The sequence below is a fragment of the Notamacropus eugenii genome, chromosome 6 (assembly GCF_028372415.1).
Source record: "Notamacropus eugenii isolate mMacEug1 chromosome 6, mMacEug1.pri_v2, whole genome shotgun sequence".
NCBI classification, from domain to species: domain Eukaryota; kingdom Metazoa; phylum Chordata; class Mammalia; order Diprotodontia; family Macropodidae; genus Notamacropus; species Notamacropus eugenii.
The window spans coordinates 93618120-93645103 of NC_092877.1; the positions used below are offsets into that span (position 1 = coordinate 93618120).

Sequence of the window (26984 nt, forward strand, 5' to 3'; positions counted from 1 at the left end):
TATCAACCCCTTCTTAGAATAAAGTTTTTTAATGTATACAATAAAATGCATAGGATTACAAAGGGAACCAATGATATTGAAATATAAATTATAAAATGTTTTGACATAGTAATCTGTGTGCTTTATTAGTACATTAAATAACATTTAAAATAGAGTTGAGTCAAAGGCTCTAATAACTAGTAATGCAAAGCATATATTATACGTATATAATACAATTATATGTAATAATTGTAACATATGACAGTATTTGATCTTTCTGCTAGTGACAGTCACAAGTACTGCTACTGCTTTTTTGGGTTACTAAATGCTAAATGTCCATTAGAGGTTAGTGAAAATAAAGGTGTAATTTTTCCAATTCAATTTCAGACTCCCTTATAACCAGATGCTATGAATTTCAACTACACAACATCTCTTGCATCTTTCTTTCCTGTGACACTACCACCCTGTGCTGGGACTATTTGAAATAGCTTTCTGGATGGTCTCCTTATCTCAAGATCATCTTCCACTCAGCAATCAGAGAAACCTTCCTAAATCTGTCACCCTCCTATTCAGTAAACCCCACTGACTCCTTATCACCTCCAGAATAAAATATAAAATCCTTATTTTAGGTTTTAATGCCCTTTATAATTTGACCCCTTCCTTTTTACATCATCCTCTTACACCATAAACTCTGATATCCAGTGGTACTGGCCTTGCTGTTTCTTGCACAAAACACTGCATCTCCTGACTCCTGGCACTTTCGTTGGCATTCTCCAATGCCTAGAATGCCCTCAGAATGTTCTCCCTTCTCACCTCTGCTTTCTGGTTTTCCTTGCTTCCTTTATTTTGTGTCATTGTTGAGTACTTTCAGTTGCGTGCCACTCTCCGACCGCATTTGGTTCCTTTAAATCTTAGATAAAATCCCATTCTTCCTTAAAGCTGGTGCCTTTTCTCTGTGATTATCTACAGTTTACCCTGTGTATATCCTGTTTGCCTGTATTTGGTTCGAGATGTTGTTCTATACTTGGTTTCTGCCAATCTGCTTTCCATTTTGGTCAACAGTATTTATCAGATAGTTAGCAGAGGTCTTTGGGTTATTCAAACAGTATGTTACTAGGTTCATTGGCTTCTGTATGTGGTATACCTAATCTGTTCCATTGATTCTCCCTTAACCATTACCAAGTAATTTTGGTCATTACACTTCTGAGATCTGGTACTGTTAGGGATTTTTCTCACTTTTTTCCAGTAATTTCCTTGAGATTCATAACCTTTTGTTCTTCAGGGTGAATTTCAGTATCATAGTTTCCTGATTCTACAAAGTAATCCTTTGGTAATTTGATTGGCATGACTTTGAATAAATAAGTTAATTTGGGTAGTTATTGTCATATTAATTATATTGACTCAACCTGTTGTTCAGTTGTTTTCAGTCCTGACTCTTCAGGACCCCATTTGAGGTTTTCTTGGCAAAGATACTGGAGTGGTTTGCCATTTCCTTCTCTAGCTCCTTTTACAGATGTAGAGCTAAGGTAAACGGTTAAATGACTTGCTCAGGGTCACACAGCTAGTAAGTGTTTGAGACCAGATATGAATCCAGGAAGATGAGTCTTCCTGTCTCCAGACCCAGCACACTATCCACTGTGCCACTTAGCTGCCCATTAACTCAGCCTACTGGTGAGTAATTAATATTTCTCTATCTATTTGGGTCTGTCTTTATTTCTGTAAAGACTTAGCTTAGCTAGTGCTTTGTCTTTGATTGGGGGTAAAATGTTGGTTACCTTCTGTCTAAGACACTCTAATACCACTTTACTCAAAGGTAAGATACAGGGCAAGTTTTAGCAGTGGGGTATTCTAAACAAAGCATTTCACTCTGGGAGTAACACTAAAAATGCATCTTCTGGATGAACCTCTGTACATCAAAGAACAAACTCCAATTGTGTAATCCTCTCCAAAAATATTCTTGGGAGAATATTAATATGCAGAAGGAGTTCCAAGGGAGTTGAGGGTTGAAGGTAGGGGTGTGCTAGGGATAGCTTGAACCAGTGGGATTGTTAAATTTTCAATGTGAACATTTACACTTTGGAAATGGCAAATGCTGCAACTCAGCACTTGATTTATTTATTTTTTGGTAAACTTAAAAAAGTAGAGAAAATGTTGATAATGCATATTAAACTTAGAAGTGTAACATGCCTTTTTTTTTTTTTTAAGAGCTGGTTGTTAAACATTTACCAGCACTCCCTTGGCTGATGTTGATACAAAAACTTTGCCCTGGTTGTGCCCAGTAAACTGTAGGCAAAAAACAAACACTCTCCAATAGGGAGAAATTCCCAGTCTTGATAAAAGTGTACTAGACTAGAATAGTAATTCTGTGGTTTCCCCACTACTTCTCACTGTACCCAGGGAAAGATGTTGCTATATCTTGAATAACTAAGAGAGATCAGTGCTGAGCTTCAGCAGAGTACGAACCAGGAACCTCAGGAAGGGGAAGAAAGATGACTTCCTAAAAGGAGGCTGTACTCAGGGATAAGAAGACTTTTTACAAACACTAGGACTGTAAGTGATGCTGGGATATACAGGCTGTGGGGTCTCTGAGACCATAGGTTGTAGGTTCTAACAGAATGCCATTTGGTTTCCTTTTAATGAAATCTTCATCTGATATAATATTGTAGATTTAAATTTGGAATATGGATATTGATACAGCACCTGAACATCAGCAGATTGCCTTATGTGCATATCCCATTTGAGTCACCTAAATTTATGAACTAAGTAAGAAGAAATAGTAAGTTGAAAAGTTGTGACTTGCCCAATGTTTACACAGCTCGTATCAGAGGCAGGATATGAACACACCTGTTCCAGACTCCAAACCTGTCATTCTATGCTAGGTCAACATTAGTGCAAATGAATCCCTTGCAATGGATCATTCTCCTTGACTTCTCTGCAGCCTTTGACACTGTAAGCTCATTCTCACCATCTTGATACTCCTTTCTTTCCTGGTTCTCCTCCTACTTTTTTGACCACTCCTCAGTCTCCTTTGCTGTGTCCATCCCTATGTGCCCCTCAGGGTTCTGTCCTAGCCTCTCTTCTCTTCTCTGTCTATGCTACTTCATGTGGTGATCTCATCAGCTCCCATGGATTTAATTACCATCTCTCTTCTATTTCCTGCCCCAGTCTCTCTCCTCACTTCCAGCCCCACTTCTCTAACTGCCTTTCAGACATCTTGAACTGGATGTCCAGTAGGTATCTTAAACTCAGCATGTTCAAAACTACTCATTATCTTTCCTCCTAAACCCTGTCCGTCGCCCACTCCTACTTTCCCTATTACTGTAGAAGGCAACACCATCCTCCGAGTACCTCAGGCTCACAACCTAGGAGTCATCCTTGATTCCTCACTCTCTCTCACCCCCCATATCCAAGCTGACACCAAGGCCTGTCAATTTCCCCTTTGTAACATCTCTTGAATATACTCCCTTTGGTAGAAACACACAAATACGCTAGCTCCGAACCCACAGCCCATGAAATATCTGTAGAAAAGAGCTGCCAATAAATTCGGGAGCAGGAGAAGCCACATAACAGCGGAGCGGACAAGATTTCTGTTCCAGAGAGCCTGAAAACCTCTCACAAAAGGTTCTTCGCACCGCGGACCAGGAGCCGAGCACAGTCCTCCCGTGGCCGCCTGGTGCCGAGAGGAGCAGATCCGAGCGGGGAGCAGATCCAAGCAGGCTTCAGGGACAGAATCTCCAGCAGCTGCACGGGTCCCTCCACCCACAGGTGACAAGGGTCAGTGAGAGGCTCTCTTCGGCGGGTCGAGAGGGGAGTGAGGAGCCCCCATGACTCAGGCCCCCTCGGGAGGCACCAGCGAAGGTGGGAGCACACCAGGGCTCCCCAAGCAGGCAGGAGCCCAGATCCATTGTTGAAGGTCTCCACATAAACCCCCTGAGGGAACTGAGCCCATGAGGCAGCCCTGCCCCCACCCGGGCAGCTGAACTTGATCTCGAACTGAATAGCAGCCCTGCCCCCACCCAAAGCCCTGAGGCTGGGAAGCAGCATTTGAGTCTCAGACCCCAAGCACTGGCTGGGAGGATCCGGAAGCAAGGTGGGTGTGAGGAGAATATTCAGAGGTCAAGTCACTGGCTGGGAAAATGCCCAGAAAAGGGAAAAAAACCAAGACTATAGAGGGTTACTTTCTTGGTGAGCAGGTTTCTCCTCCCCTCCTTTCTGATGAGGAAGAGCAGTGCTCACTATCAGGGGAAGACACGGAAGTCAGGACTTCTGTATCCCAGCCCACTAAATGGGATTAGACCTGGGAAAAGCTCAAAAAGAGCTCAGAAAATTTTGAAAATTATGTTAGAGAGGTGGAGGAAAAACTGGGAAGAGCAATAAAAGACTTGCAAGCAAAGTATGAACAGCAGATCAGCACCCTGCTAAAGGAGACCCAAAAAATTGCTGAAGAAAATAACACCTTGAAAAATAGGCTAACTCAATTGGCAAAGGAGGTTCAAGAAGCCAATGAGGAGAAGAATGCTTTCAAAAGCAGAATTAGCCAAATGGAAAAGGAGATTCAAAAGCTCACTGAAGAAAATAGTTCTTTCAAAATTAGAATGGAACACCTGGAGGCTAATGACTTTATGAGAAACCAAGAAATCACAAAACAAAACCAAAAGAATGAAAAAATGGAAGATAATGTGAAATATCTCATTGGAAAAACAGCTGACCTGGAAAATAGATCCAGGAGAGACAATTTAAAAATTATGGGCCTACCTGAAAGCCATGATCAAAAAAAAGAGCCTAGACATCATCTTTCATGAAATTATCAAGGAAAACTGCCCTGAGATTCTAGAAGCAGAGGGCAAAATAAGTATTGAAAGAATCCACCGATCACCACCTGAAAAAGATCCAAAAAGAGAAACTCCTAGGAATATTGTGGCCAAATTCCAGAATTCCCAGGTCAAGGAGAAAATATTGCAAGCAGCTAGAAAGAAACAATTCAAGTATTGTGGAAATACAATCAGGATAACACAAGATCTAGCAGCTTCTACATTAAGGGATCGAAGGGCATGGAATAGGATATTCCAGAAGTCAAAGGAACTACGACTAAAACCAAGAATCACCTACCCAGCAAAACTGAGTATAATACTTCAGGGGAAAAAAATGGTCTTTCAATGAAATTGAGGACTTTCAATCATTCTTGATGAAAAGACCAGAACTGAAAAGAAAATTTGACTTTCAAACACAAGAATGAAGAGAAGCATGAAAAGGTAAACAGCAAAGAGAAGTCATAAGGGACTAACTAAAGTTGAACTGTTTACATCCCTACATGGAAAGACAATATTAGTAGCTCTTGAAACTATTCAGTATCTGGGTACTGGGTGGGATTACACACACACATGCACACATGCACACATACATAGAGACAGAGTGCGCAGAGTGAATTGAATAGGATGGGATCATATCTTAAAAAAAAAGTGAAATCAAGCAGTGAGAGAGAAATATATGGGAGGAGAAAGGGAGAAATGGAATGGGGCAAATTATCTCTCATAAAAGAGGCAAGCAAAAGACTTTTTTAGTTTGGGGAAAAAGAGGGGAGGTGAGAGAAAAACATGAAGTTTACTCTCATCACATTCCACTAAAGGAAGGAATAAAATGCACACTCATTTTGGTATGAAAACCTATCTTACAATACAGGAAAGTGGGGGATAAGGGGATAAACAGGGTGGGGGGGATGATGGAAGGGAGGGCATGGGGAGGAGGGTGCAATTTGAGGTCGACACTCACAGGGAGGGACAGGATCAAAAGAGAAAATAGAAGTTATTGGAGCCAGGATAGGATGGGGGAAATATAGTTAGTCTTATACAACACAACTATTATGGAAGTCATTTGCAAAACTACACAGATTTGGCCTATGTTGAATTGCTTGCCTTCCAAAGGGAGGGGGTGGGGAGGGAGGGAGGAAAAGAAGTTGGAACTCAAAGTTTTAGGAATAACTGTCAAATACTGTTCTTGCCGCTAGGAAATAAGAAATACAGGTAAAGGGGTATAGAAAGTTATTTGGCCCAACAGGACAGAGGAGAGGATGGAGACAAGGGCAGAGAGGAATGATATAGGAGAGAGCGGAGTAGTGATGGGGGCAATTGGAATGCTCGGTGTTTTGGGGTGGGGGGAGAGGACAAGGGGGGAGAAAATTTGGAGCCCAAAAATTCTGTGAAAATGAATGTTAAAAGTTAAATAAATAAATTAATTAAAATTTAAAAAAAAAAAAAAAGAATATACTTCCTTCTCTCCTCTGATATTGCCACCGGTCTAGTGTAGATTACTACAACAGCCAGTGGATCTGTCAGTCATTGATTTTCCTAAAACACAGGTCCAATCATGTCAACACTGCCTACTCAGTAAACTCCAATAACTTCCTGTTGTCCCCAGGAGCAAATACAAAATGCTCTATTTGACATTTAAAGCCTTTCAGAACCCAGACTCCTTTCTTTCAGTCCAGAGTCACTGGCCTCCTGGCTATTTCACAAACAAGACACTCCATCTCTCAGCTCCTGACATTTTCTCCAGCTATCCCTCATACCTGGACCACTCTCCCTCCTCCACTTCAATTACTGACCTCCCTGGCTTCCTTTAAGTCCCAGCTAATATCCCACCTTCTACTAGAATCCTTCCCTGACCCCTCTTAATTCCAGTGCTTTCTCTCTGTTAAATATTTCCTATTTATCCTGTATATATCTTGTTTTGTATGTATTTGCATATTTTCTTCCCTAGTGGATTGTGAAGTCCTTGAAGTCAGGGACCTTTTGCTTCTTTTTGTATCCCTAGCACTTAGCGCAGCACCTGACAGGTAGTAGGTATTTAATAAATGTTTATTGATTGCTTTGAAAGCATACTCCACATTTCCTTTGTGTTGAAACCCAATTATCCATTTTTATATAATTATAACTTCAAATAGTGCAAATATGAATAAATGAGAGTACTTCAGGGGATCCATGGTTCACACTAATCAGAACCTGGCCTATCCATTTTGCCATGCTAACTGAGACCTTAGAGATCGTCTACTTTTAGGGATTCTTAATCATTTTGTGTCATGGACCGCTTTAGCAGTCTAGTGAAACATATGGACCTCTTCTCAAAATAGTTTGTAGCCTATACTCATCATTGAAGAAAATACTCAATTTTAGTTAAATATTGGTGAAAATAAGATTTTTTCCCCCATCTAAGTTAAGGGATGCTGATATCTATTCAAGAGATATTTGAACCCCAACTTAAGAACCAATGATCTAGTTCCTTCTCATTTTTTTATGGGAAACTGAAGAGTAGAATACTATGTGACTTGCTCAAGACTACTCATACAGCACAGCCGGGATGGGAGCCTAAGATCTCTGATTTGAAATATGGGGAGCTCTCACTTAGTCATGCAGGCATATGATGGATAGTGTGTTGAGACAGTTTTCTGGACTATGCATCAGTGGAAAGATTGATGAAGATTTCTGACTGGGATGTGAAGCCAAGAGATTACAGAAACACAGACACACAGACACACACACAGACACAGACACACACACAGACACAGACACACACAGACACAGACACACACACACAGACACACACAGACACACACACACAGACACACACACACACACAGACACACACACACAGACACACACAGACACACAGACACACACAGACACACACAGACACACAGACACAGACACACACACACACACACACACACACACACACACACACACACACACACACACACACACACACACACACACACACACACACACACCCCTGGCCTTGAAAGAATGGTTTTAGAATATCTCATATGCGGGGAGAAGAGAAAAAGTTAAAATGTTCCTTTTTTAAAAAAAATAACTTTAAGGCACCTTGTTCTACAAAATCAAGATTGAGACTCTTGTCTCTAAGTATAGGTCTCCTTTTTGTTTTTTGACTTTAAGGGCAGTATATTACATCAATCAGTACATTCACTATTTGGGATTAAGTTCATTTCAACATATTTTAAAGAATTTCACCTAGGTGTGGGTAGAGTGATTATGACTTTAGAGAGATATGTCTAAGTGCCATAATTTTTATAGCACAATAAAGTTTGCTTCGTACCCTTATGGATCTTCTCATTTAATCATCATAATTCTGTGAGGTAGGTTGCACAAGTATTATTACGCTCAAAGAAATAGAGCTGGAGAGAGGTTAATTGACTTGACCAAAGTTGCACAGTTAAGTAGTAGAGCCAATACTCAATTCCAGGTTTTGTGACTCTCTCCTGATGAAATAATTGACCTCATTTCAGAAGGAACCCAAGAACAGATATTCATTGCTAGGTTCCAGCAGATTCTAAAAGCTACTGGAGGAAAGAAAGAGTAAGAGAAACAGAGAGAGAGAGAGAGAGAGAGAGAGAGGTTTTATATAAAAAAAGGAGTTCTACTTTTTTTCCATCTTAACATCTTTTTCTTTTCTGAAAAAAGACTTAAAACTGTCACTTGCTTCTCAAAAAAACATACAAAACCAAAAAACCACTTACTGGTTTTCCTGTTGCCTCTGGGATAATCCTCATCTTGAAATGTAAAGCCCTCAGCCATCTTGTTCTAATCTATCTTTCCATACTTATTTCATATTATTTCCCTTTAAACTCACACTACCTTTCAGATAAACTGGCATTCTAGAAGTTCTGTAAACTAAACATCCCATCTCCAATCTCTCTCCCTTTACACAATTTTTTTTCCATGCCTGAAATGTACTCCTAACCTTGTCTATTCAAGGATCAGCTCTGGTGCCCCTTGCTTGGTGAGTCCTTCCAAGATCCCTTTCCCCACCCTCCCCAGTTGTTAGTGATATTTCTCCCCTGAGATGACTTTGTATTATGCTTATCTTTATATACATTTCATCTCCTTCAGTCAAATGGAAACTCTTTGAAAGCAGGGATCATTTTGTCACACAAGTCATCTATCTGTTCTGATATACATATATGTATATATCTCAGCATCTAAGTGTCAGGTAAGTAGACAAATAGTACTTAGGTAAATGGAATAGGATTGCAAGAGGGCATATCATGTGAAAAGAATAATTTGAGCAAAAAATCTAAAGGCAAGAATCTCATAACTTCATTTTCCTCTTTGTATCTGAGGTGGTGTTTTCCCTTTTTAACTTGGAGATACTTAATGTGCTGAGCTGCCTGAGATCTTGGACAAAAAACACCAGAGACTGCTATGATGGATCTGAGCTATGAGGTCAATAAAAGCAGCTTCCAGGCATGGTACGTTCATAATTAGTCATGAATGACCTTAGAAGTCTAGACTCCATCATCCCCAGTCTTCTCCCTGCCCATATCTTGTTTGCATTTTTCATGGATATGACTACAGAGTGGTAGGTTATATGTATAGGAATCATCTTGACTTGTCATGAAATTAATGTTTCCTAGAGAATTCACACTGCGGGAGGACTCATTTCATTGGACTCAATTTTGCCATTCTGACTTAAGGCCAATTCAATAACACTATAGTGCTATATAAGCCATGTGAGGTTTTTTTGGGAGAGTGTTACTAATCACCCAGGTCCAAGGGAAAGGAAAGAAAAAGCTTAACAATGGAAAAAGAGGATAGTGTGGAAAGAAATTTGGAATAATACAAATACAGTGACTGAAAAAAGAGTCACTAATGTGACTATATTCATACTCTTTGAACCAGAGACTCCATTACTAAGCTTAAACCCCAAGAAAGCCATTGATAAGAAGAAAGTCTCTGTATCCACCAAAATTTTTATGACAGCGCTTTTTATCATAGCAAAGAATAGGAAACAAAGTAGGTGTTCATCGACTGGGAAATGAATGTCTAAACAAATAGTGGTACACGAATGTAATGGAATATTACTGTCCTGAAAGAAATGATGAATATGATAAATACAGAGAAACATGGAAAGATTTACATGAACTTATAGAGAATGAAGTCAATAGAGCCAAGAAAACAATATGTGTTGGGACTGGAAGCTCAATTCCGTGTGGACGGTCTCGGGCGGGTAAAAGTGGGACTTCTAAATCTTAGAGTCTTACGAGGCCCTCCATGAACAGTGGGGGTTCGAGAAGGTCAGACTGAGCTAGCTCGGCTAGCTTGGGTATTTCCGCCTCTCCGCTGGAGATACGTGATGGGTGGAGTCTCCCTGCCCTCGAGGTCGTCCCGGATTGGAGCACACCTAGTTACCTAACAGCATGGTATTGAGATGCAAACTGTGTGGCTGAAGATTAAGTAGGATTGAGGAAGCCAGAAAGCTCTCTCTTAGCACGTGAGGAGCCAAGAGGACAGTAGGCTCCGCTTCTTTTCTTTCCTCTCTCCCCTCCCCCTCTCTCCCCGCTTGTACTTCTACTTCCAATCCCTTAAGCTTAGCCTCCTTAGGAAATCTCCCCCTCTTCCTCCTAAGGAAGACCCCCCCTGCATTTGTAACCCAAACCCTGTAATAAAGCTCAACCCCTGTTTGACTCTGGAATGTCCTTTCTCTCATATGTGCATCCGGCGTGGCCAGCCAAAGACCTGGGACAGGTAAGAAAGACTCGGGTAGCCCAATACAGGCCTCTAGGTCTGGCAAATATGCACAATGATGACAATGTAAATGAAAAGAACAAGTATATACAAAAAAATTAAATGTTAAAAAAATTATGAAGATCAAGCGTGACTCACGGAAGAGATATGAGAAGACGTTCACAACCCATCCCTCCTCAGAGGTGGGAGGTCCACAGGAGATGCACATTGTACTTGTTTTTGGACTTTTTCAATATATTGATCGTGCTCATTTTTTCTTTTTTTTCTTTTTAAAAATGTTATTTCTTATATGGGAGGAGTAGAGGGATTTGTAACATGTAATGTATACATTGGGCAGCTAGTTGGCCCAGTGGATTGAGCACTGAGCCTGGAGTTAGGAAGACTTGAGTTCGAATCCTGCTTCAGACACTAGTTGTGTGAACCCGAACCTAGTTACTTAATCCTGTTTGCCTGAGTTTCCTTATTTGTAAAATGAGTTCGAAAAACTATATGGCAAGCCAATCCAGTACCTTTACCAAGAAAACCCCAAAAGGGGTCACAAAGAGTCGGACATGACTGAGACAGCTGAACAATGTATACGGTATCTCACATCACCTGAACAACAACTCAAGAGAAGTTACGAATACAGATATTACTCACATTTTACAGATGACAAAATTCAAAGTGACTATCTGGTGGTTATACAACTAGTAAATGTCAGGTGAAATTTGAACCGCCATCAGTTCTTTCTCAGGTTGTAGATAGCATTTTCCATCATTTTGGAATTGTCTTCAATCATTATATTGCATTATATTGCTGAGAAAAGCTAAGTCAGTCATACTGGATCATTACACAATGTTACTGTTACTATGTACAAGGTTTTCACTTCACTTTGCATCAGTTCATAGAAGTCTTTCCAGGTTTTTCTGAAATCATTCTACTCATCATTTCTTATAGCACAATAGTATTCCATTTCATTCATATACCACAACTTGTTCAGCAGTTCCCCAGTTGATGGACATCCTTCCAATTTCCAATTCTTGGCCACTACAAAAAGACCTATTATCAATATTTTTGTACATGTGGATCTTTTCCCCTTTTTCACTATCTCTAGACCTAGTAGTGGTATTGCTGGATCAAAGGGTATGCACAATTTGATTGTCCTCTAGGCATAGTTCCAAATTGTTCTCCAAATGATTGGACCAGTTCACAATGCCACCAACAGTGCATAAGTGTCCTGATTTTCCCATACTTTCTCCAACATTTATAATTTTCTTTTTCTGTCATACTAGCCAATCTGAGAGTTGTAAAGTGGTACTTCAGAGTTGTTTTAATTTGTATTTCTCTAATCAATAGTGATTTAAAGTATTTTTTCAAATGATTGTAGATAGCTTTGATTTTTTTCATCTGAAAACTGCCTGTTCCCTTGACCATTTATCAATTGAGGAACTTCTATTCTTAATAATTTGACTCAATTCTCTCTATATTGTAAAGCTTGTTTCCCAGCTCTCTGCCTTCCTTCCAATCATGGTTGCAATGGTTTTGTTTGTGCAAACCCTTTTTAATTTGATGTAATCAAAATTATCCATTTTATTTCTCATAATGCTCTCTATAGTTTGGTCATAAATTGTTCCCTTCTCCAAAGATCTGACAGGTAAACTATTCCTTGCTCTCCTAATGTGCTTATGGTATCACCCTTTATGTCTAAATCAGGTACCCATTTTGGCCTTATTTTGGTATATGGTATAACATGTTGGTCTATACCTAGTTTCTGCCATACTGTTTTCCAGTTTTCCCAGCACTTTTTGTCAAATAGTGAGTTTTTGTCCCAGAAGCTGGGATCATTCCAATACCTTTGCCAAGAAAAACCCATCTGGAGTTATAAAGAGTTGGACACAACTGAACAATACTTCATGATTCTAGGTACAGTGCCTCTTTTAAAAAAATTTAACTTTTTTATGACTGTAACAAATAAGAATATTTCAACGTATAAAAAAAAAACAGAAAGCAAGTATATATAAAATTGTGACGCCCTATTATGTACAGTTTATTTTTTAACCTGTGTATTAAATTTAACAAGATGGTACCAATACTGTCCTGCTTGTTTGTATCTCCTTCTAGGTTTACTTCTGTATAGCTTTTTTAATGTTTAATTGACATTCTCTTCTTTTTTTTGGTATCAGTATGGCTATTCCTCTACTTGTTACAAGTCAGTACTATCAAGTACAACAAATTCATACACTGGCTATATCTGAAAATGTCCCACTGTTCTTTACACTGTATTTTACTACTTTCCATATGAGATCAATTAAAAGAATTCTGTGTAAATAAAATATCTGAATGAATTGTGTTTGTTCACATGCAATTTATTGAATATGTCAAGCTCCTCTTTCCTCTGGCTATCAGGCTTTCTAACCTCTGAAACCAATGTGACTTGGAAAAAGGAATAGCTCAGAAGGCACTATGAAGGACAGAAACCTTCCCTTACCTAGGGAAGGCTCTACTGCCTTCCTTGTTGGGCTGAAAGTATTCCATTTCCTTAATGTGCATTCTCTGCCCCCATTGCCTTTCCATTTGTGTTTCCTACACTAGTAGGCCAGATCCAACTAAGATCACCTCACTGGAAACAGGCCCTGGTCTATTTAGTGTGAATATATTCTAGGACAGAGGTGTCAAAAATAGATTCCCCAGCTATATCTATATAATATAATATCTATATTTATAGATGCCCCAGCTATATTAAAATTCAACTGGGGAATATTCAATAATTTGATAATAATAATTATTTAATAGTGTTAATGTCATATAGAATAATTTGGCGATTTAATATTAAATAAATTATATACATTCTATTTTAAAGCTAAGTCAATATGTGGCCCGCAGGGATCCTCATGAGTGAATTAGCGGTACCATTTTTATTCAAGTTTGATGCCGTTGTTCTGGACTACTTGGGCTATTGCCAAGACCCTAACTTGCCTAATCTCAGAATTTTGCTTTTTAAAGGGTTCCTCTCTATCATCCTGATTTCATGCTTCTTGGCATTGCTAGGCTAGGTGATCACAGACACTGCCCTGGAAGGATAGGTCAGAGTGAAATCAACATTGACAACCTTTAGGATACTGTATTCTCCAAATCCTAGCTTCAGTAGCTAGGGTTTTTCTGTCTGCTTATTGATTCTCCCTACTCCCTCTGATCCCAGATCCTCCTCTTTATGTTATTTGGAAATGGGTCTACCAAACTGGAGCTCAATCAGCTGTATCCCCTATCAGATTCCTAAGAAGGGGAGTAACCACATCCTGCTTGTGATGGGGAATCCTCCAAGTTATAGGCATAGGCATTATTGGATCAATGATCTCACTAGTATAGGGGACTCCCAGATCAGGAAGCTACTTCTTCCATGGCAAGTCAGTCAGCACCTCCTCTGTATTGTGTAGTTCTCTCTCCTCACACTAATCCTATTGTGAAAATTAAGACAAAGTGCCCTTAGAAAAGTTAAGGATTGTTGGTGGGATCAGAGAAGGCTTCATGGAGGTGGTGCTTCAACTAAGTCTTGAAGTGAGCAATTTTATTAAACTTAGGTTGGAGAGAATGCTTCCCATATTTGGAATAACAAGATCAGGGAATAACTAAGTCTAGTTCAGCTGGAGTAAAGACTTTACATGAAATAAAACTGAAAGGCGAGTTGGAGTCAAAGTATACAGGACATATGTCAGGGGTAACGTAGTCAAAGTTGTGCTTTATGAATGAATAAAAAGGCATTTATTAAATGCTTACTATTTGTGGAGCACTGCACATACAAATAGAAAAGCAAGACAATCTTTGCTCTGAAAGAGCTCATTTTAATCAGAAAAACAACATACATAGGAGATTTCAGCAGGCAAAGCTGAGATTTCAAGCAGGCAAAGGTGATAATACACATTTTGAAATGTGATTTTTTTTTTTTTACTAATAATCATATCCATTTCTGATGTTGAACCAAAGCTAAGGATTTGGCATCAAGAATTTTATTTTCCAGGTCTTCAGTAACTGTGGTGGCTTGGATTGTAGCACCTGCAGAAGCATTTCTAGGTGGCATCTTTCCAGAGGTTGCTTCCTGAGATTTCAGTAACAAGGACTGGACTGGAATCACGACTGGAAGGTGTTGCCACTCTGGAGGCCCTTAGGTTTACCTGACAGTTCTAGTTGGCCACCGATGGGGGCTGCTGTCATCATCAACAGCTGAGCTTGGGCTGGCAACAGGGCTAGTGCTATCAGGAAAATTATTTTGTTTTTTGACAACTGTGGAAAAGATAGACTGGAGGAGAGACTGAAGGCAAGATTAATCAGCTAGGTGGTGTAGTGAGCAGAATGTGGGGCATAGGGTCAAGAGAACCTGATGTTCTGCCTGAGTCACTTATTAACTCTGTAACTCTGGGCACATCACTTAACATTTAACATTGGTCAGTTTGCTGATCTATGAAATGGGGATAATAATGATATTTGCTATACAATATTGTTCAAGGATCAAATGAAATGATAAAGCGTTTATTAAAGGTGCAGTGCAAAAATCTTAGTCTCTATGTTAAAGACACTTTTATCCTACTGGAGAAAGCACATAGCAGGGAACTAGAGATCAGGGGAGGATGAGAGAGGGCAAGGATGTTCTTAAGGAGATAAAGAGATACCCAGAGTGAAGTGAGCTGGTAGTAAAGCTAGGGTGCTTCATGAAATGTGTGTGTGTGTGTGTGTGTGTGTGTGTGTCCAACTAATGCACTATTCTGGAGAGCAATTTGGAATTATGCTGAAAGGGCTATAAAACTGTACACATAACTCTTTGAACCAGCAATACCGCTACTAGGTCTGATGTATCCCAAAGAGATAAAAGAAAAAGGCAAAGGACATATACATACAAAAGTATTTATAACAACTCTTTTTGTGGTGGCCAAGAATTGGAAATTGAGGGGTCATGCATCAATTGGGGAAGGGCTAAACAAGTCATGGTATATGATTATGATGGAATAATATTTTGGTATAAGAAATGATGGGGAGGTTGTTTCAGAAAAACCTGGGAAGACATATGAATTGATGCCAAGTGAAGTGGGCAGAACCAAGAGATTATTGTATACAGTAACAATATTATACAGTGATCAACTGTCAGTGACTTAGCTGTTTTGAGCAATACAATGATCTAAGACAATTCTGAAGGACTTGTGATAATAAATGCTATCTAACTCCAGAGAAAGAACTAATGGAGTCTTAAATACAGATCAATGTATACTTTTTTACTTTATTTTTCTTTTTTGGTCTGTATGGAAATACATTTTGTGTGACTTCACATGTATTATCAATATCAAATTGCCTTTTCAGGGAGGGCAGAGGGAGGGAGAAAGAATTTGCAACTCAAAATTTAAAAAAAAAATTTGAAAAATGAATGTTAAAAAAATGTAATTGACCAAAAAAAAAAAAAAAGAAGAAAACCTTTAAATGAAATGGAGGGGTCCAGAGTAGGGACTTATTAGTCAGGAGAGGGAGCCTCTAAGGAGAGATATTTTGTGATACCATGAAAGCTATTTTCAATGGTTGCCAGCTATTTTATAAGTCTAGGTAAGAGGTAAGAAGGGCAAGAAGAGGTAAAAATTAGGGTGGCATCCAGAGAGTAAAGAGAAAGGAAAAGATGTTATGGAAGTAAAATTGACCTGACTTGTTAACTAATGAATGTTTCTGGGTTGGGGGAGGAAGAGGTAAAGGAGATAGTCAATTCTGAGATGACTCTAGTGTTGGGAACTTTTCTTTACCTAGGGGGAGGAGAGCTGTGTACTGGTGGGCACAATGCCCAACCTATGAGTCCCTGCGACTGCGTAATAGGACTTCAGCTCGAAAACATTTGCCACTTCTCCTCCCACTGACCTAACAGCTCTAAGATGGAAAGGGCAGCACTTAGTGCACGTGCCCAAGCCCACTGGCTGTAAAATAGATTGGTGCTGGTGGAAGGAAAAGGAATAGAGAATGAGATGGGCTAAGATGATGTAAGCTCCATTCTGCCTATACTATAGTATATGGAGCTAGTCTTGGCGTACTGGACAAGAAAATAAAAAATCACTGAGTTGTTGTTTAGTACCCTAACTGCTAACAGTAGTATGGCAATGGAAGCAGATTGCTAGATTGGCGAGGAACCCCTAGATTCTAGTTCAGGTTCTAAACTAAATGGTATTGACTACTGTATCATGGACAGCTCCCTTAATCTGCTTCATTGCCTCTATAACTTGCCCTAGGTTCATCATAGGGTTGTTATAATAATAGTTTATACATATTTATTTTATATTTTATGTACAGTATGGTATATGTATATTACTTATATTATATATAAAATTATATATATGTATATAATGTAAGGTTTACCAAGTGCTTTCCTGCCAATAACTTTGTGAAGTAGAAATACAAGGTTTTGGTTTTTTATCCAAATCTATCATTCCATTTGGTGCTGGCAACGGGCAACAAAGAAACTCTTCTCAAAAGAAATAAGCAGCTATAATTCTGCAATTTTTAATCCTGAGAGAGATATCTGGAGCACTGAGAGGTGACACACACAGCCAGTATTGTCAGATTGGGACTTGAACCCAGGGCTTCCTGACTTCACCTTGTTTCTTGCCTGTAGTTTGAGGATGAAGACCATAAGACTCAAAGTTCTGGTTTCCTGGAGGTCACACACTTGGCAAGTATAATAACACAGTAGTAGAGCCAGATCAAACTGAGGTCTTCTGTCTCCCAGTTCAGTGCTCTTGGAACTACACTATGCTGTGGGGGCATTTGGAATACTGTAAGAACATGAGGTTAGTTATCATGCTGGCTGAAGTATTAGTCTAGGGATGGATTGAGGGCAGGATGTGAAGTGACCTCAAGGGCTATCAGAATGAGGGCATGCCCAGATAGCAGTTGTGGTGCTGGGAATGGGGGACACACAGGAGTTATTTCAAGGAAAAATAGACAGACCTTGGATCTAGAAACAAAACTAAACACTGAAAAGGCAGAAAGGATCTCAAGGTCCTTGTAATGTAAATATGGAGTTGTCACCCTAGTTAGATGTTGCAAGAGGACAAGTGATGAGTTTAACTTCTCATTGTCCTAAGTTTAGCTCCATTTTAATATTATATATAAACCATGAGGTTTTAGCCTATGAAATGCTCATTATTTGATGATCCCTTTCATCCATTTAAGACTTTCTCTGATGGCTGTCAAAAAGAGCAGACTTAAATTTCAATTCAACAGGTACTTATTAAGCATTATATGCAATGCCCTGGGCTAGATAGAGACTAACGATACAAAAGCAAAACCACTATATGCCTCCAAAGAGTTTTCATTCTATTTGGGAGGTGGGTGTGGGGATGGTGGTCCAAAATGCAGCATTTACTAGGTAAGTGTAGCACCATTCAAGGAGGTATGGCTTCTACAGAATATCTTGAGGGAAGTGAAGGAAGCTAAGGATTTTGACAGGATATGAGAAAGGAAAACATTTCCAGGCAAGTAGGACAATCTAAGACAGAGACAATGAAGGACAGCTTATACTGTGTGTATTCGTGGGCATTTCATAGACACCCCTTCTGCTTCCAGACTCCTCTATCCCACAGCTACTTGGGAATTTTCATCACTTGCTCACAATTCCTTGGTGGCCCCTAACCTATACACCTAATGATTTTCCTCTCATTTAGCTGTGGGTGTGTATATGGGTGTGTAAGAGGCATGGGAGGTATAAAATGAGAAGGTATAAACAGTGTCACAGAGTTTCTCTGAGTGGTAGAAAATACCTTCTTGAACTATGCACTTGTAAACATATTAACCTAATTTAAACACAACTGGCTAAATACCAGTTATATTCTTCTAATTAATTTGTGTCAAGGAAAGGAACGACTGTTTCTCTGTTACTCATCCAAGTACACTATTATGAAATGCTTGGGGGACTAAGACTTTTCAAGATTTTTCTACCTAAGATTTGCAGAAATTCCGTGGAAGACTAGGGAGGAAAGTAGCAGAGAATAGGAGGTGGAACAGGAAGCCTTCTAGAGCATGCTAATAAGCTTCAGTTCTCTGACCTTCGTAACCTCAGCCTACAGTCATACTGCTGCTTGGTAGGATCTTGCTCTGTTAAAAACAACGATTAGTTTTGGACTTTTGATATGAACTCATACAGGATATAATCATTTCTGTAATGGAAATATATTTTTTTAAAAAGATCCATCTAGTATGATAAACTTTCATCCCTAGTTGTAAACAACTCTCCGATTTCATTTGGCTGATGTTTTGCTTCAGATGTGCCATATAAGTGACTGAAAGGAAATTTCCCATCCAAAGGTGACTTTAATTAGCTTTGGGAGAGTTGGTAAACTTTTCCCTTCATGCATTCATCGATTCAGTCTAGTTCATACTTAGCCATGTTCTGAGAACCTGCTTTGTCAATACTGCTTATACACGTGCCTGACTCTGCCTCTGTCCTATTTCTCTGTGACAGAACATACTCCGTCACCCCGCCTGTAGAATCCCTTCAAGACTCAGCTCAAGTATCACCGTTAAATATTTTTACATTACCCAGATGACCTCCCCCCAAGTAATCACTTCATATATGTTGCATATATAGTTTACTGTTAGAATATAAGGTCTTTGAGGACATGGATTTTTTTAACTTTCAGGGCCTAGCACAGCGCCTGACACAGTAGGAGCTTAATAAATGCTTACTGATTTTTTTTCACTAGATGAGGCTAATCTACTCTGGTCCTGAGGCTTCTGAAGGATCAAACTCTAGAACAGTAAGTTTTCCAGTGTTTTACTTCTTGCCCTGGAAACTATATCATATTCTAGAATGTAGGTTCGCCCTGCAGCCAGGAATGTACTAGGTAAGCATGCCTGAAGTCTGACAGTTCCCTCCCTTGCGCCTGGAGGGCGAAGAATACTGTGTAACTCAATTGATGCAGTGAAAGTTCAGGAGCACTTAACAATGGCACAATGAATTGAGTATCTAATTCAGAATTCCTTCCACCACTTTACTTTTACATCTCAAGAAAATGTAATACCCCTAATTCCCATGTTCCTCACATCAAAAGATTTTTGTTTTGTAGAGCATTTCAAATTGCCTTTGTGAAATATGAAGGGCCTTTAGGATTCTACTCTTAAATTTCAAGAAAATTTGAGAAGCTAACTTTCACTTTCTGATCGTCAAGTCAGCAAGCAGGCATTAAGGACTTTATATGAAGTCAGACTTGCCGCTTTGGCGTAAGTACAATGTAAGCCAGTTTCCTCATGACACATCCTAAAATTGATTTTATAATGAATAGTTTTATGAAGCCCCTAAATACAGAAATGACATTAGTTGATGTGATATATGTGAAAATATTTGAAACCTTTAATAGAAACATGAAAGTTTCTAGAAAACAAATCTCTGCATGTATAACCTATGTCAGATTGCTTGGTGCCCTTGGGGAGGGGGAAAAGAGAAAAATATTTGAAACTTAAAAATCTTAAAAAAAAATGAATGCTGAAAAAAATTAAAATAAATCTGGTAGTTTTCTTTCAAAATAATAGATTTAAAGTGAAATAAGTTTTCTTTCTAACCAGTCATTGAGATAAAAAAAATTCTCAAGTTCAGAAGCTCAATTTGTAAAATTCATTTACAGATAGAATGGAGAATTCCAGTGATTATCCTTTGAAGTCTTATTTTGTACTATAGTCTGTGATGTCATGGTGACCTTGTTTTCTTAGCTTGTCAGTAAAAATTAAAACCCTTTCCCAAAGAAAGGAGCTAAGTATGCCATACTCTATCTTTGCTTTTTTTTTTCTTAATGTACTGAAAGACAGAAACTATTTTTTGCACATGTGAATTAACTTTTGCTTGTTCCAAAGCAGGCCTGCATGACATATAGTCTGCAGTCTGTTTATGGCCCATTAAAGGATTTCACGTGGTCCTTAAAAAATGTAGAGGATGTATAAGAAAGTAAAAATGTAACTAGTGCTTTGCCCATACCTGGCTTAACCTGCCTTCCACTAGCCACTAGCGTGTCCATCATGTAACCTGGTAAGTGGGTTATCACAGTACACTCTCATTTGTCACATGACCCACGGCAACCAACAGGGACAAAGTAAGTGAAGCCAGCTGCCAAAGCAGCTGATGCCCTCCATGTGATGAGCTGCAACTCGAGGGCTTCTTTCCCTCCCTTGCCGCACGAGTGTCAGATGTTCTCTCCAAGGACAGACACTTACTTCAGTATTTCTTTCTTAGCAGTTGCTGTGAAGATTTTTTTGGTTCTAACATTAAAGTTTTTGGGGTAACTTTCTAAAATAGGTGATAAAATGAAATGGAAGAGCAAATAAGAACAGAGAATGTTTAATCTGGTGTGGACAAATAGATACTTGTTTACTTACATGAGAGACAAAAATATTGTGCCTTGTTTGCCAAGAAGTAACAGCCATTCTGAAGGAATACAATCTTTGTTGCCATTTAGAAATCAAAACATACTTATGCAAATTAGACACCAATGAAAAACAAATTAAAAGTGTCTAAATTTTTGAAAAAGTCTCAGTGGGGAACAACGGCTTTTCAAGAAGTTAAACTCAGAAATGAGGTGGCTATTAATGTTAGTTTTCAGATTTCTAAAGAAATCAATTTCAAACATGATTCCAGAGTACGATAAACTGCTCACTCCCAAGAGGTGTAACACGTCCCATTAACTAAATGTAAACGGTAAGAAAATCTGAAAAATGAATTAAACTTGTACTGTTTAGCAAAGAAAGTTTTTAAAACATTAATGTGATTTCATGATTAATAAAAATCTTAAGTAATAAGTGTGAATTAACTGATATTAATTGAAATTTCCCTTTTTTAAAAATATGGTTTATTGGCAAAAATTTAATCATTTATTATACCTTTACTTAGAAAGTGAACTGCTAAAAGTGAGCTGATTTTAGCAGCACAAAGAAACTTAGCCTATTTTAATTTGGCCCCTACCTTCTGCCCAGTTGTGCAGGTCTATTCCAACACAAAGGTTAGGGATAATTGACAGTTAATCAATCCAAAGTCCTATGCTTGGTCTCTAACCCCAAATTTGCGGTCTTCCCCAAAATAAAATGTGTTAACATATAAAAACATTTTGTCCATCTCATTCTTCAATACTCTGATTTCAGTTAGCAATAGGTGAGTAGAATTTACCATTAGCATCTGTAATGCTAATTTTTAACAAATTAAAATGATCAACTATCACCACAAAAGCCAAACAGAAACAAGAGGGTTACTAATGTTTTCTATTTATTCATTAATAAAAAGTGCATAGTACAAGCCCTTTACCCCAATCCAAGCACTCAATAAAAGATTAACAGGAAATCCTGGATGGCACAGACATGATTTGTTTGGCATAATTTAGACATTTTAAACCAGCAATTAACATTTAGTACATCACATGACAACTTTTCCTTTTTTTGTCTGTTTTTTAAACAAAGTGATCTTCAGACATAATAACAAACACACATGATTCTTCATTTAAGAATATAATATATTAAGAGACTAAACCTACTACTGCGATAACAAAGATTTAATCCATTAGCTGTAAACTCGCTTCACTGCTTCTTCAGGTTGCTGGAATTCCTGCCTTAAGAATTCAGCTGGCAATGTTTTTAAACAGATATGAATAGCGAAAGACTTTCAATATTTAATATCTTCCAAGGTTCCTTCTAAAATGTGAGCTATATAAATTCCATATAAACATGATGGTACACTTTCAATTCACAAATCACAAAAGACACTAAAAGTAACTTTGTGATAGGCTGTGACTGATAGTTACTTTAGAGAATTTTTCAAGTTTAAAAATGCGACTTCCTCAGCATGGGATCATGGCCCGGTACATCATAAAACATTATACTACAAAACATTTCCAAACTTAGCTTTTCCCATATGAAAACCAAAAACACTGTTTTGCAGAAATAAAACTAATTATGTGGTAACAAACAAAATGACTGCTCAACAACATACTATTGGCAGTACTATTCATACTAAGTGCCACTGGTGATTTTAAAAGATGGGGCCCTAATTTTTTTTTTCCAGAATATTCAAAAAAAATTTTAAAAAAAGGACTGTAGTGATGGTCTTAAGCTAATGCTTATAAGGCAAATGACTTACAAGTTTGTCCAACAAAAAGGCATCAATCATGCAGAAGCTTTTAAGGGTTATGCCTGTTGAATTGTAAATTACTGTTTTTAAGAAAAGTCTATATACCTCACCCTATCATGGGTGCTGAAATATTTTATAAGCAACACACTCTAGAAATAAGAGATAAGAACTGCTGTTATTAATTTGTAGATAAGTAACTTGACACACAAAAAAGGGAAAAAACCACAAACATGCTTCAGCTCAGGTATCAAATAGATGTGGTCTTGTAATAGAAACAAGAGTCCAGATTTCCAGGGCCCAAGGCTGACACTGGACCACTCTGGCACCGTGTTATTTCAAACTGCAGCCAGCTTTCAATGACTTGTGTGCTGCTGGAATACCGTACGCATTCTATCTGCTGAGAGCAGTCTTCCAAGGTACTTGGAGGATACGGAGACTGGGAAGAAGAGGGACAGATGAAGGAGCAGAGTGTTCAGAATTGAGGGCACAGGGGTCCCCAGCTTTCATCGCATGGGCTGCTACCTGGCTGATTCATTCTCTGTAAGTACACAGCTGGGAAAGTAGAGTTGGATTGTCTAGTGGATCACAGCTGAGGGAAACCATGGTTTTGGGGGATTAAAACTTCTAGTATTTGACTTCCTAGGATATGATACCCCTCTATTAGCGGAAGTAATTAAGAGTTGGTTGTATTATTTCACCAAGTTGGTCAGAAAACAAAAAGGAATTCAAGTTAGGAATATCAGATTGTATATTTAAAATTACAACCTTACATAGTGTAGATGGCCTAGAATGCAATCTTTAAACAAAACAAAACTCCCATAAGTGTCACAGGACTATATCAGAGACTATATTACACAGTACAATGATATAGAGAAGTTTATTCAACTTACACAAGTGCAAGATCTATACAATGAGAGGCTATGCTGATTCTGCATTTATAATGAAAAAAGTCTTGTACTAGGATAGCAGTATACATTCCAGGTTCCCTTAAGTTGTTCTCACTAGGGAAAATTCCATTGCCAAGTAGGTCATGTACACATATTCTTTATATTATTCTCACTCATTTCCAAATTGACCAAGAAAAACATACAGCTGTTTATTTTTCTGTACATTTCAAAAATGCCCTGAAATTCATATCCAAAAACATATCTCCCATTAGCTAAAATAGGACTCACACAGTAAGGGGAGAGAACAAGCATCTCTCATTCTTCCCCACCTGCCTTGTTTTTTCCTTGAATCAACAAAGAATTCATAAAGGTTTGTTAAAAGGTTAGAAAGAGCATTGAAATCAAAACAATTTTCAAAGAGGACAGAGAATTAGCAAGTAAAACCATATTTGGAAATCAGAGGCTAAATAAGCACCCATAAAGCTCTAAAGTTATGCTCACAGAAAGGAAGAAAAGCGATAAACCAGGTTTTAGTTCTAAAACCTTGGAGCCAGTAAATCAAAAGGTTTTTTCAATTTTAATAGGCTCTCATCATAAACAATAAATTATAGTTTAAATTAAAATTACATAGGTTACTCCAAGTAGAGCCAGGAATTGTTAAATTTTCTCTTTTTATAAATCTGGAAAGTCTAGTGCTCAGTGGTTTACAAATATCTTATATATAATGGACAGTTAATTATATACTTTATCAGTCAATTATATTTATTGAACTTTTTAATGTAAAATAATTTCATTGAAGGTAGTAAAAGCTTAGTAAACAATCATATAATTTCTGCTTTCTTTTTCCAAACATACAAGTCAGTTCTAAAGGGTTTCTGCCACCAATGGTAAAAATTTCATGAAGTTAAAAAGTCTGGAGGATAGGGAGAGGACTTCCTACCATCCACAGAGAGGGTCACTATCAGGTTGAGTATAAATACAATATGGTTCTAATTTTCCCAGCTGAGTTCAAATAACTTTTAAAAGCATACCTTATGCAAAAAAAAATCAGTCTTACAAAACTATCAAAACCATTTCATGGGTTTAAATGCACAGATTGCAATTCTCCTTCAAAGAAGCCAGAAATTATCATTCATACACACACAAAATCAAAACCATTACGAAGAGAAAAAGTGGAATGTTTAAGGTCTGGAAACCCCAGAATCCCATGTGACTCCTTTAAGAAACAACAAAAATCATTTACTCAAATATACTCTAAATAGGAATGATGGCAACATGGGAAGCAAAAATTAGATCACAGTAAAATTTCTAGTAGCTCATGAAAACAATACCATCCTATGCCGTAAATGCAAAGGGAAAATAGTACTAATTGGATTAAGAGTACTCTGGTCGTTTTCTTCCATTTGGTCGTGCAAGGTGTTGGCTGTTTTCATTTTCTATCATACAAAGTCTAGTCCACGGGAGGTGCTGGTGGGTCTTGGCCCTGGCAATTACAAAAAATCCAAAAGATAATGAAATTAACTTTTTCAGAAACTACAGGACAGGCAATTCTTACAGAACAGGGAGAATCGACAAGAAAAATTTTTTCTGGATAGCTTTTTCTAGGTTTTTACACATTAGGAAGATTACGATTTTAAGGAAATTACTGTCAGTAGTAACTCAGCATAAACCATAACATTCCCAAATAACAAAAGCACTTTCCTAAGCTTTTCTTTCTTAATATTAACAATACTAGATGGGGAAATAAGGCAGTCATACTGACTATTAAACATCACCACATGTGGAGGAGCTAGGAAAACAAATAATTGGGATAATATGTTAAATTTAAAAATGTGCTAGAGGAAATGAATTACTTGAGCAAAATGGAAAAAATTAAAATCAAGTTTTAATACTGGCTCTGATAATGGTAGTTTCTGTAATCCTGAAAAAGTTACAACTTTGAGACTTTCTGCTTCTATTGATCAGTGTGCAAAAAAATGGGAGATGGTCTTTTAAATGGGCACACTGGAAAAGTAAGCATTCTTAATGCTGGGAGACAAATGGAAATTACAACAAAAGAAACTACTCCATAAAAGATAAATCTCATTTTTACTTTGTGACTTAAGCATTTTAGATGAATATATGTACATACACATGCATCATATAGTTTCCCCTCCCTCCCCGCCAACAACAATCACTACCAACCACCCAGCAACCACAAACAAATAAATTAGGTTTTCTAAATCCATAATACTTACATTATGTGGACTGGTTGGTTTTCCAGCTATGATGGATCCTCTCAGATTAAAAGGTCTCATTAGGAACAAAATCATTGCAATGGCCACCCAGAACATTATTATCATGGTAACACTGAGGCCAGGGTCAACAGAAGAATTAGGTCCTGGTACTAAAAACAAACAAACAAAAAGTTTATTTGAAAAAGAATGAAATCTTTGATGTAATATTTATATTATTTTACAAATACAAATTCATTACTAGCAGATATCTACTTCAGCATTAAAAACAATATTGCATACGGAAATAAATTATGGGAACAAAGAAAAGTTTCCATGCTTAATAAAAATGGAAAACATATAAAGACATAACTAAGTAATTATTATTTTTATCTTTAAGGTTCACAAAACACCTAACAAATATTACCTCATTTTTATCCTAACAACAATTCTGGGAAATAGGCACTATTATGATCTCCATTTTACAAATGAGGAGACTGACACCACTATTAATATATGAGACTGCATTTCTGAACTCCACTCTTCCTGGCTTCAGCTTCACCTAGAGCTGCTAACAACTAGAGGAAGACAGAAAACTATGGTTTGAGAAAGAGTTTGTCTACTGAAGTACATATATCACAAAGGATATGTCAAAGAACTTTGTAATTTTATCCAAAATTAAGATGAGAAAAAGTTGATCTTTCCACAACAGAAGTTTTTATTCAATATTCAATTCAAAAGTCTGTGAAAAGATGCATTTAACTAAAACAGGATAATATTATGGTCAGAAATGGAAATATTTAAAATTGAGTTGTAAAATCTAAATTTTAAAGCATATTATATGATCAAATAGTCCCAGAAAAGAGTTAAGAAAATGCACCTCCCTCAATTAACTCAAAAAGGTGTTGTTTGATTTTGCTAAACTGATTTTTCCTCTTTTTTCTATCTTTATCAAAAAGGAAGAAGGTTCAATCTGTGTGTGTAGTAGAGCTGTGTATAACAGAGCTTTAGTTTTTGTTAAATAAAGAATTTTTTTAAAAAAGAATTTATTAAAACACATTTAACCAAATTGAAAAAAATCCAGAAGATCATTGATACAAAAGAGACTGAGAGTTCTTGAGTATGAAGAGACCCTGCCATCCTCTGAAGACATATGGTTTCAGTCAAACTCCCAGAAAAAGCTATTTTCATTCTCTGTTACATTTTCTCACCTCTCACTCACTTTTTAATCCTACCTTTCAATCTTATCTTTTGACTTAGG

At 37.8% G+C, this 26984-nt stretch overlaps 1 protein-coding gene across 2 annotated transcripts in view; it reads right to left on the reverse strand.

Moving 5' to 3' along the window:
• Positions 1–21748: 21748 nt before the first annotated feature.
• Positions 21749–26984, reverse strand: part of SMIM14 (small integral membrane protein 14) — a 99537-nt gene continuing 94301 nt past the window's right edge. For both annotated transcript variants that reach the window (XM_072620538.1, XM_072620537.1), the window contains 2 exons: positions 25748–25896; positions 21749–24993 (listed from right to left, as the gene is read on the reverse strand). In XM_072620538.1, coding sequence (XP_072476639.1) covers positions 24961–24993; positions 25748–25896 — 182 coding nt within the window. In that variant the 3' untranslated portion in view covers positions 21749–24960. The remainder of the gene's footprint in view (positions 24994–25747; positions 25897–26984) is intronic.